Genomic DNA, 12,619 nt, shown 5'->3' with positions numbered 1-12,619 from the left:
CCTGCCCTGTGGTCCTCACAGACAAAGGGTTGTCCTAAAACAAAATCACCAGGAGCAGGGCTTAAAGAAATACATTATTACCCCAATGGGTACCATACTAGCACATTGTGCATCTTATGCAGTACAAATGACTGTCCATGGTGAAGCCAGAACTAAATTACAGCTCTCATCAGCACATCCACAACTCACCTATAGGGAGACGGAATGTCCCTGGGACCAAGATGGGGTGCTCATTCGAGGAGTCATAAGGCTTACCATGAGACAGAACCTGAAAAATACATTCAGGGATCCAGGAAAAGCAGTAGGGAAAAGCAGTACTGCCCAACCTCAGTACTGTTGTGCTGCAATACCCGTGTCATATTATTCGAATTTATTCCAACTCTGTGCCCTTATCTATGGCAATTACTATCACTCCTATCCTCTACAACTGCTTCTCTACCTTCTATCCTTCACATCTCACCAAGTCTGGCAGGAAGGAACTCAAGGAGGATACACTGGGCTCCAACCCAGGCCAAGTTGTCGCCGACAACTACGCCAGTGCTTCTGCCAGAGACCCTCACCGACATCCTCTTCGTCGTTCCTTCACCCGACCTATGGACTCTTCATATGGTTGCTCAACTCTCTCCTTACTCTTCCGCATACATTGATGGTGGCACCCGCTTGGAGGTCCGTCTTGCCTTCTCCTCCACCTCCAGGGTCATCATAAATGTGTAACATAATGGTACCATTCTGGTAAGGGGCCTCAATCCAACCTCCTACTTTTGATAGGCTCCTCCGTCGCCTTATCAACTTTCTAACTTCTTCCTCACTGGCTCCCTTGCCATGTGCCCCCACGGCCGCCCCCTGGCTCCCTCGCCTCCTTTTCTGTAACAGTGTCCACATTATCATACAATGTTGCATAGAACTTTAAGAATAATGCATTAATCTCTTTTTCATCAGTACAAACTTCGCCTTACCTCCCGGACACTAGTAATTGGTTGTGTATTGCCTTCAGATTTAACCAGTCTGGCTAGTGACTTGCTTACCTTGTCTCCCCCTCCCCATACCTCCTGGCCCTAGCCGGGGTGGTGATGTATAGGACCTCCTGATCCGCCAGTGTGTGAAATTCGTCCAGTTGTGTCTGGAGCAAGGCTAAGGTCATATCCTCATGCGTTTGTGTGCGTTTTCCAGTGTCCGCAGTCTGTTCTCAATCGGCTGTAATTCGGATTTTATGAGCAAAACTATCCATGTGTTCGGGATAGTAAATATCTCCACTGCCAAACCCTAAAGGATTCCCATACTGTGGCCATGTTCCCCACCAATCCCTTGTTGCGGTTAAAGTATTCCTTTAGGTCTATCCTTAATAGCTCAAATATCGTGCTGTCCTGTAGAAGCGCAGGAGGCATCCTCCATAACCTAGAGCTGCAGTCTTGTCAGGGCAGCTTAATCTCTAATAGTACTGGGGAGTGGTGCGATATAGTGCGGGGGAAAATGGTGCAGGCCATCGTGTGTGGGGCATATTCCGACGAATACAACCAATAGTCTATGCGTGAGCCAGAGTCGTGGACTGAGGGGTAGAAAGTTAATTCCTCCACCCGGGGACGCGTCTCCCTCCATGCATCAATTAAGGGTATATATTTCATACACTGAAGGATTGTGTGTGTAGCCCTGGTGTCGGTTCGGGGACCCTAGGCATTCTGTCAATTTGTGGATAAAGTATAGTGTTAAAGTACCCACCCCATATTATCCTGGCGGCATCTAGCAGGGATATCAGTTTGATTATTTGAAGATAGAAGTCGGGGTCATCTACGTTAGGACTGTACGTATACACCAGGATTGTGGCTTGTTCCAGTATGGTCCTCGACACTATGACATATCTCCCCATTGTGTCAATTTTGGATCTTGGATACCTGGAAGCCCAGAGAATGATGTATGAGGGTAAGTACACCCTATGACTGCCTCAAATAGTCTGTGCCTATTCACTGCGGACCCCAACTACAGATCCGGATGTTATGTCTTTTAGAATAGCCTGTATTTTACGTGTCTTAATAGGGTTGCTTAATCCCCTGATATTCCATGTGAGTAATCTTATTGTGTGGTCTGGCCTAGTCATTACGTCGTGTGAGATCTATGTAGCAGTGCAGGTTTAATAGAGTTCAAGAAAATTGTAGTTTTCCATGATTGACCGTCATACTTTTTCTTTTTCCTTCTCCCAACATTCCCACCGTCCTCCCAGCCCCTCCCAGCCCACCCCTACCGTCCCCCAAACTTGACAGTGTAAAAATTCCAGGCAGAAATAACCAGTTCTGAAACAGCAGAAGGCAACGTGCGACCCAAACTAGTGTCATCCAACGTTCAGCCACTCCGAGCCGCACTGCGTGGCTCAGTCGTATTTAATGGACCTTTTCAAGTTATGTCAGACAATGTTGTCCTGAGGAAAGGTTGAGGGTGTATATTTAGACATCACCAGTGTCCGCCGTTGGCCGGCAGAATCGGAATGTTCCTTTCAATATAAGCTATGGCATCTTCCGGGGATTCGAAAAAGTGGGCTCTGCCGGCATGTTGCACCCTTAGCTTGGCTGGAAACAACATTGCCTATGTGGTTTCTGCTCCCTGAGGACCTGTTTCCTTGGTCAAAAATGCGTCTGGCAGCTTGTACCTTTGTGGAGAAGTCTGGGTATATTTGAATTCTGGTCGAGTCGTATTGCAGGGTGCCTTTTTTGCGTTCCAGTCGTAGTATTTGGTCCCAGTAGTCGGGAAATGACTGTCCGTGGTGGGGGCCCAGCTTTAGGCAGCAGGTTCAGGGTTCTATGTGCTCTTTCCACAATAAATTGGGTTGAGCACTGTGCCTCTGGAAATATTGCTCGCAATGCCTCTTTCAGGAATACTTGCATGGGGACGTTGAGGGTTTTCTCGGCCATTCCCACCACCCTAATGTTGTCTCGGCAGGATCACAACGCCAAATCTTTGCACTTCACACGGACCGCCTTTAACTCCTCCTTAATCTCATCAATATCTTTCCAATGTGTGTTCACTGTCTCTTAAAGGTCACCCACCCGATTCTCTGCTGCAGTGATCTGGCCGCTTTCTTTCTGTAGGTCGGCTCTCAGTGAGGATATACTACTGCCTATGTCGTCCAGCTTAGTATTCACCGCCGCAAATGCAGCCTGCAGCACCACCATGTACCTCTACCCTTGTGGTGTATGCCCCTTACAGTGTTCAGCTCTGCTCTCAGTCGCCTGCTTGCAGTGTCTATCTCAGTATGCAGGATTCTCCCTCTTCAGGGCTCGCTAGTGATCTGCACCACGTGTTGTGACACTGCAACGGGCGTCCAATGCAGGCTTCCTTTTCTTGGCGCGGATTGCCGCCACCAGTATCTGCAGCTTAGTGTAGGTGATGGGGCACTACCGTTAATGTCCCTCTACTCTGGGGGCCTATCCGAAAAGGGATTGAGTCACATACCTGTCCGGGTCTTTATTAGCCTGCTAGGGGTGCCGCCTCTTCTTGTGGGCGATACAGTGGTAGCACGAGAGCCAGACGAGGATCCTCCCATGACCCAGAGATCCCCGGGAGAGTCGCTGAATCCATGCAGGTATTTTTGCCTCCTCTGCCTCCTCTTCCCCCCCGCCTGCTTTACGGTGCGGCGCTTGCCACCGCCTACTTAGTCCAGGCTTGACTGCTTCCCATTGGTGCGCGACCGCGTCCTCAGCAATCACACGGTAAGCAGTTTGGTGTGGCAGCTCTCCGCATTCTGGGGCTCAGTGCTCTTCCTTGTTTGTGGCAGCGAGACTGGTAACGTTCCGATGGTGATGGGTTGTGTTTCCTCAGTTCTGCGGTCCTTTGGTACGCATAATTAAACTTGCAGGATATTGTCCAGTGCAGAGCTTTGCGTTTTAGCAGCCATTTGTCAGTGCACAACAGCGCCCCCTCTGACATACTTCTCCCTGAAGGCTACAAGATCCTTTCTGAGCTCAGCCTCAACAGGACAGGAGGTGGAGTAGCCCTCATCTTTCCTCAGTGGATCCCAGTTTCCATTATTCCCACCCAGGCCTACTCCTCCCTTGAATACCTGGTCTACAGGCTCTCTCTCCTGTCTCCTCTCTTACTCTGGCCACCTTCTACTGGCCACCGGCCAGTCCACCTCTTCCTTTCGGAATGGCCGGAACTGGACGCCTTTCCTCCTCTTCCCAACTCCTCCTGCTTGGGGATCTTAACATATACCTTGACTCTCCAGACTCTTCAGGACCTTTTCGCAATCTATGTGACTCTCTGTCTCTCCATTCTACCTTCTAGCCCGATGCACATCGCAGGTGATACTTGAATGCTCTCACCCCCACAGACATCCCTGCCTCTATCCCTCTCACTACCTCACTCTCTTGGACTGATCACTCTCCTCACACTTGAAGCTCTCCTCTCCTCTAGCACAGGCACACCCTGCACCACTGACCACCTTCAAGGTCTTTCGACCCATGAAAAGAGTGTGTCAGTGCCTGTTTTTTTTATTGTTGCTTCATGGTTTACAGAAAACCTTACACAACTGTCATTGACTGCCTTTGCCTCCACCTAATTTCCGGCTTCGACTCCTGTGGCTGACCCCCAGTCTGACACAGCCCTGTCTAACCTTCACCTTTCCATCTCCAACACTCTCGACATTCTTGCCCCTGTCATAAGGGTCCGAATGAAGCCTGCCAAAATGTGCAACTCTTGGTACGACTGCAATCTAGCGGCCCTTAAACGCAAGTGCAGAGCAGCGAACGGAAATGGGGATCCTCAGGTGCCCCCCCCTCTGACAAACTGGCCTGCTGCCTTCTTCAAAGGTAATACAGACTCCGCTCACCTGGCCCAAAAAGAGTCCATATTCAAGCCTGCAACTCTGTGGCATCTAACAACACGGCTGAACTTTTCAAAGTCTGCAAGGAACTAGCAAACCCTACTGCAGAGTCATGCACCACTGCACCCACCAAGGCCCTCTGCTCGGCCCTGGCTGCACACTTCACCGCCAAAATGCAGCACATCCTGACCTCTCTACCCTCTCCACCCGCCCTTGCACTAACATCGCCTGGGCCCCCCTCGGCTGCCTCCACCCCCTCTTCTCCGTTACACCTGGGGAGGTCTATAGACAAGTACAGTCTATGAAAACGTCTTCCAAACAGGAAGAAGCCTGCCCTTCAAAAACCATCAAGGACAACATTATCACTCTCGCTCCAGCCTTGGCAGACCTCTGTAACCTCTCCTTCGCCACTGGAGTTTTCCCCACCTCTCTCATGTACTCTCTTAAGCACCATCTGCTCAAAAACCCTGCCCGACCCTTCCATTCAGGCAAACTACTGTCCGATCTCCATCACTCCCTTCCTGGGAAAACTTCTGGAGAAGTTGGCTATCTCTCAGCTTACCCTCCACACTGAATCTGTTGGTTGTCTCCATGACCATCAGTCTGGCTTTAGAGCATCCAGAAGCACGGAAACTGCTCTTCTGAAAACCTGTGAAAACCTGCTCTCAAATCTTGACTCTACCTCTCCCTCTGTCCTCATTCTTCTTGACCTCTCTTCTGCTTTCGATACAGTAAACCACAACATCCTGATCTTCAGTCTCTGTGACACCCTGGGGATGACAGATCAGGCCCTGGCGTGGCTTGCCTCCTTTCTTTCCGACCATCCCTCCCAGGTTGAACTTGGGTCTTTTCTCTCAGCTATCACTCTCTTTACTTGTGGGGTTCCCCAGGGATCTAACCAATCCCTCTGGTTCTTCAATGTCTACATGGCCCCTCTACCTGCAGGATCTCAGACTTCACCTCCAAAAGAGCCCTCTTTCAGGCTACCCTCGGCCTCCTCCTCGCTCATTCCTGACTGTCTGTCCGCAATTCAGTCTAGGTGTGCTGAGAAAGATCTCTTCCTCAATGCCAGCAAGACGAGATCGTCCTCATTGGGACCCCTGCTCCTGCTTTCCCACTCTCACTCTGAGCCGGCCCTCCCTTGGCCCTGCGCCCTCACCCAAGAGTGAGGAAAAAAATCTAGGGGTCATCTTAGACTCCACTCTCTCCTTCTGCTCTCACATCTCGGACATCTCTAAAAAGTTACACTGCAAGCTGCACCTCTTCAGAGGTATTCTGCCTTTTCTCACTTTCCCCCAGAGGCTTGCAGTCTCCAGAGCCTTGGTTCTTTCTAGACTGAAGTACTGCAACAATCTCTTTCTCAATCTTCCTACTTCTACGCCTCACTCAGAACAGAACTGCAAGACTTATCCTTGGCCTCAAGCCCAGTGATCGCATCTCTCTGGTGCTGAAATCCCCATACTGGCTCCATGTGGCTGCAAGGATCAAGTTCAAGACCCTCTGCATAGTCCACAAGGCTTTCTGGGGCCGGGCCCACGCTATCTACAATTATCTCTCCCTAAATACTCTCCTTCTAGAGCCCTGCACTCGTCCTCTTCCAACTCTCTCCCGGTGAGCCGATTTTCAAAACAGAGATCTGGGGGTAGATCTTTATCCTCTGCAGGTGCTTCCCTCTGGAACAACCTCCCTGCCTCTGGCAGTCTTGAGCCCGACATCTGTAAATTCCGGGAACTCCTCAAGACCTTCCTCTTCTCTTGCTCTTTCTCTCTCCCTCTCCCTTGTAAACCTCCTCTCTATTCTTGCCTACCTCTCTCCCTAACAGCGTTCCATTTGCTGACTGGTCGCTTGATGCACCTCGAGAGCCACACAGGGCTCAGGCTTCCCTGCCAGTCCTCGCACTTGCCCCTGGGGCTTTGCGCCCTGCCTACCACTACCGAACTTCTGGAATTCATTGCATGGAAAGGGTAACCTCTCTGCACTTAAGCCAGGGCCCTGCTGGACTGGTTGCATGTATTCCCTCCCACTTCCGGTCTGCGCACTTAATTACCTTAGAATGTATTAGGCCTAGTTCGCCAGGCCTAGTACGGTAGATTTTTGTTCCTGTATGTCTTCTCACCCCCCCTTTATCACCTGTATGTTCTTCTCCTTCACTCCCTTATCACCTCACTCTTTGTCATGCACTGGCACTATCTGAAACACTGTTGGCCTAGCACGGTTGTTTAAGGATTGTATGCCCCTCTCCCTCTCCTCTCCCCTTTCTCGCCTCCCTTCTTGTCATACACTTACTTAGCAGTAATTTTGTCAGGCTTAGTTTGCTAGTCTTTTTGCTAGATCATTCAAACTGCAGGGCATAAGAATGACTCAGTATTCCCTTTTTGCCTTCCCGCCTTTAAGCACTTTGAAGCACTTCACTCGTGTATAAGCGCTTTACAAATAAACAATTACAAAAGGTTCAGGGGTCATCAAAACTCAAAAGAAGTTGAATGTTGTCTTAATAATAAGCGAGAGACAAAGTTGGAGTGTGCAGTGTATATGAGAGCTCAGAGAATGTTGGGCGAGAGATTTGAATGAATGGTCCATGTGGTTGCAAGTTGGGGTATGAGCAAGCATGAGTGAGGTGGCCAATTGGTCTCCTTTATTTAACAACAAAGGCTACTAAGAATTAAATAAGTAAATGCAAGAATAAAGGCCATCTTACTTACAATGCAACAATCTGCTGAACAACCAAAAACGCATGGCATCCCTTATAAGTGGGACAGATTCCTGGATCAGGAATACGTTGGACAGGCACTAATCTCCTGGCTGTCTTATAGACAGACAGCCGTCTGTCAATATGTTCACTATGTTCCTGTGAGTGTACACACGAGTAAAGTAGCAATCTGAGGACTTACCTTTGAAGGATGAAAACTGGAGGCTGTTTATTGCACTTCTAATGTCACCTGAACTCCCAGTGCAAAGCAAATCCATGAACGCCTTATCCGGGATTGCAATTCTTCCTTTACTCTGATAGGAAAAAGAGTTTAATAAAAATGAAAGTTAGCAGATGCACACCATTGATATCGTATAGACTATGCCGAAAAACACTTTCATCATTTTGTCAACTAATTACAAACTATAATGGCCAAAACTGATATTTCAACATTAGAAATAAAGCGGCAATTACGGTTGATTAGAACATGCATTGGAGAAGTAGCTGTGTGAAAGCAGGAAATCGAAAGCGTAGAGTCAGGTGAACGGTGGCAGGAGAGTTAATATGAGCAGTACTTCTATGTATAGGTTAGGCCTTCATACGTAGAACATTTTTGTTAAAAGAAATTCTATTGAACGCTTGATCAATACAACGGCAGGTACAAACATACGTTTGCCAAATATTAATTCAAACAGAATGACCTAGAGAACAGGGAAACAGTAAAAATGTCTGATTGATATATATATATATAAAAGTTTTAAAAAAATGTTGTGGGTTTTTAAGTTCCTCATACAATTCCACACGGTTCCACTAATCTGCACAAACCTTTGCACAGTTACCGGTTAGGACCCTCTGGACATGACTGGCTACATTACATGTGGACACACCACCCCGTACCCGGATTTCAGCCCCTGCACATATGAGATGGTTGCCTGGAAGTGGCGGAACATCGAGGTGGTCGTACAAGGACTGGACAGAGCTCCCTGCAAGCATCTGGATGCAAGAAACAACTCATGGCCCTTAAATGGACCTCAAAACCACATTTCAAAGCCCTAGGACGCAACATTTGAGATATTTGCACCACAACACACCACGCACAGAAGATCCCAGTATGCTGCAGCAGGCCAACTCTCGCCTCCTCTCCACGACTGCTCCAGGATATGTCCACCAGCCACATATGCCCCTTTTCAGTGCAGTTTACGCATTAAGCGATAAACGAATCGGGGCTGCGACCTAGAGGATAATTGAATTTCAACCATGGATGAGTGTCATTATGTCGGTCTACAGAGCCATTTTGCTAGTTCGATATAAATAGGGCTCCTCAACAATACTAAAATGCTTAAGGAACAGCTCACTTGCACGTCAACATCAGTCTTATCTGCATTGATAACTTGTTGCAGAGCGGGTGTGCATGCATAGCAGGAAAAGGCCAGTTTCCTGTTTTTCTCTCCTACTCCAGGCTATTGTTTCCAGCCTGGCAAAGCCACATCGCAAAGTTCGAAATAAAGAATTGCAAGAGGGTATGAAAACATGAAACATACCTTTTTCTACTATGCACCCAGTCTCTGCATTAAGATACCAATGCAGATAAAACAGACCCCTCCTTCCTATACATTGTGGAGGACCTGAAGATGCTACTCTTCAAAGAACATCATGCTGATCTCTCTTCTCAACCCATATTATCCCCTCTGGAGCTACCCTCTTCCCATGATTCCCCCCCATCCATCCCAGCTCCTTCACTACCTCTGCACCCTTACTTGTATTCCTCCCCTATGTCTGGGCGCACTCCAGTGTACAGAGCTCTGTTGCCTCCCACCTTGCGTCACTGTTAGGGGAGATTTTCTAAGTCTACCTGGAGGTAGGACTCAAACTATCCCTTTGTCTAAAGTCCCTCAACTCCTAGTATAAGTCTGTACTACCCAAAGGATTGGTAGAATGGCAGAGCAGCCAGGCTTATTTTAGGAGGAGGAATGCGAGTTGTAGGTAAGTACAATGAACCCAGTCAATACAATAGTATAGTCCATAGAAACTCTTACAGACTCAAAGTTATATTAAAATATACATGTATTCTTATATACACAACATGGTAGTTAAATACTTATTTAGACTAACCAACATACATAGGACATATTCATTTTTATAGGGGACTGCTTCAATAGTAATTCTAGCGCTTCCAATTGTTACAGAAAATGGACAGTAATGAGAGTACTACTGTTTAAATAGTAGTGCCACGCACCTACATTTGATACAGAGAAATGTCAGAGAAATGTCAGTTTCATTCATTTCCTAAAGTCATGCAGACAAAGTCTGTAGGAAGGAAAAATAGGGTTATTCAACACTATAAGCCGTGATTTACTTTCTAGCAACACTTTTCAAGGCTTCTTATGCTTTGCCAGTCCAATCCATAGCTATCCAAGAGTTCATCAAAGCCAGTGTAGGAGGGGAGCAAAGGATGTATGCAGCAGTAGAAAGGGCAAAGTACTTCAGGACACGTTAGTCACTTAAATACTTTAGCAAGATACAAAGTACAGTTTTTGTGCCTTTTCATCATCTCCAACAATGAACGGTTACCGCCTGGTAGATCTGCCTGGATTATGCAGTCCTGCACTCTGGTGAGGGGACTTGGATGAGTGGGATTGTGCCTCTGGCGGTCCAACTGGAGCTCACCAAAGTTCTGGGAGGATTCGTTCACTCAAAGACGTTGAACTGCAAATGGGTCGGAGGTCCACTGGTATTTGCAGTTTGCAGCCCTGGATGGTCAAAGCACCTCGGGGGATGGCTCGATCTGCAGTTCTTCTTAGGGCTGGTTGGTCCCATCAACCAAAGGGAAAGAGTCGTCCTCTTTGGAGCTGTCGTTAAGAAAACAGGGTCGGGCGGGGCACTGTTGAGCAGCCTAAAGATGGCTGCTTAGCTTAGTAGCTCCATGCTCTACCAGCACACATCTCCTTCACACAGTGGTTTTCCCGATCGCCCTGCAACAAGAAGCTACCTGCCTGATTACTAAGGTGCCCTGCGGCTATGGCTCGATTCCCGGAATAATGGGCCATGTAGAAGTGGAGATCCGGCTGTCTGCGTGACCGCAGCCCTGGTGCGACATATGTGGCTCCCTGCGCCGCCTGCTCCTCAGCGCGCTTTGCTGTGTGAGGCCCCTGCTGGCCGCGGCCTGGGGCTGTCCCTGCTCATTGTTAAGCCCGGAATCAGTGTTTACATTCTCCTGTTTGGGGGGGCTCATCCCCCCTGCTGCCGTGCCGTTTGGGCTAAAAGTGGCCCCTGCCCAACCCTTGGCGCCTGGAGGTGCCGGTGATCCTGCTGCCCTGCACCAGATTTGAATTGCCAGAGCGCCATCGAATCCGGATCCTTGTGCAGACTGCCCGCGGTGTGCTCGGCGGCCTGCCTCTCTCCACCTTGGGTGGCCGCTGCCCCCGGCTGTTGCGGGTGTGTGCGCCTCCCCTCCCGACTTCCTGATTTGGCCGTTGAGTGCCTCCCGACGGGCCGTGGCCGGGGGGGAGGGGCGGTGCGGTCAGGGGCCATGCGGGCCCGCTGCCTCTCCCGCTGCGAGCGCCTTGGGGATCCTAACAGCAGGAGACATCAAAACTGTTTGACCTCTGTACTCACGGTCGGAGGCTCCACTGATTACTTGTGCTGCTGTCGAGCTTGGAGGGCTACCATCGAACTGAAATTTCGCTGCTAAACTCACCGCGACCATGTCATGAGTCGTGGGTGTCTATCTGACCATGGCGGACCTGGAGCCCTATACTGGGGGATCTCGGGCTGAAGAGCATTTGGAGCCCCTTGGTATGTCTGGTAAACGTGCTGCCTAAACAACTTGTCTGCTGACCGCTTGTTAGACTTGGGTCTGGGTCCTCACTACGGGCTCCGGGCTGGTGTGCTGGTGACCCTGTCTCCTGGTGACCCTGTGTCCCTTCCTGTAGCACTCCTCCTCCTCCGGTTGTGTTGGCCCCGGCGCCCCGTGCCTTTGCTGGTCACATAACGGCCGCAGTACTTCGCTCTTTGCCCCGACGCCCCTGTCCCAGTTAACCAAACCTCATCTAATGCGGTTGCGCCCTGCTGAGCATAGTGCATGCCACATCAGTCTCATTGCTCACTCAGCACCTCGCCACTGATGTCGACGGCTTGCTTTCTCAAATGCTGGGAGGAGGGCTGCTCCGCATGTTGTTTAACCTGGCCCTCACATGACAATCCTGCCGTATCTGCAGCCTGATCCCGACTAACAGGCGCATGGACAACGCTGCAGGTGGTTCCCTGCGCTGCCTCTGACCCTTGTGGCCTGTGTCATTGCTGCCCTACTGGTCTGCTGTCATCGTTCACGGCCACGTGGCACGTGAGGTTGGGCTGCTTTCGGCACCCCGGAAGACTCCTGTCATAGGTAGAACTTGTCGGAGCAGTTGAGCTGGCAGAGTGACTCCATACCGGCTTGCAATCCATATCCACTGGTCTCACTTGCTCCAGTGTGCAAGGCGCCTTGAGATATAGTGTGCGCCAGATAGGCTGGCAGACTACACGGTCTTCTTGGAATCCTACCCCCACGGTCCTGTTAATCTCAGCCCTCGTGAACAAGCTTGCACCATCCTACACATGGCTTTTCGCTGCCCTTAGCGCCGGGGCTCCGGCTGGCCTCCTTCCTCTGGCGCTGACCCCGCGGGCCCCGAGTGGGCAAAACACAACTGGTCGCACTTCAGTTGACGACTCCGGACCTCCGCGGACATGTGGGTGTCACGCACAGGTTGGCTGTGGCGCTTGGATAACACTAGCCACTCATCAGTCAACGCCGCCCGACACGAAACAATGTCGAATAGGTACCACGCCGCAAATAAAGTAGGAGCAATGGACACATTCGCCAGGGCCAGACCCGAGCAGGGACAGGACGCATCTAACCAGGAAGAGGCAGACATTCCAATAGGTGCACCAACTCCTGACCTTACAACACTGATGGAATCAATGGCTAAGAATGTTGCATCCTTGCATGAAAAACTCGATGATATAAATGCAAACGTAGCATCACTCAAGTCCAAATTGGATCACCAGGGCACCCGACTCACCGATGCTGAAACCAGAATAGGTGCCAACGAAGACTGTCTTACAGGATACGGTGGCCACCC

At 49.8% G+C, this 12,619-nt stretch overlaps 1 protein-coding gene across 3 annotated transcripts in view; it reads right to left on the bottom strand.

Moving 5' to 3' along the window:
* RAD17 (RAD17 checkpoint clamp loader component) overlaps nucleotides 1–12,619 on the bottom strand; it is a 1,130,765-nt gene that overhangs the window by 609,511 nt on the left and 508,635 nt on the right. For all 3 annotated transcript variants that reach the window (XM_069627538.1, XM_069627537.1, XM_069627539.1), the window contains one exon: nucleotides 7,702–7,813. In XM_069627538.1, the coding sequence (XP_069483639.1) occupies nucleotides 7,702–7,813 (112 nt within the window). The remainder of the gene's footprint in view (nucleotides 1–7,701; nucleotides 7,814–12,619) is intronic.

The sequence above is a fragment of the Ambystoma mexicanum genome, chromosome 6p (assembly GCF_040938575.1).
Source record: "Ambystoma mexicanum isolate Mex_15411 chromosome 6p, UKY_AmexF1_1, whole genome shotgun sequence".
NCBI lineage: Eukaryota > Metazoa > Chordata > Amphibia > Caudata > Ambystomatidae > Ambystoma > Ambystoma mexicanum.
Note: the sequence above shows the minus strand (reverse complement) of the source record. Positions and strands in the feature narration are given on the sequence as shown.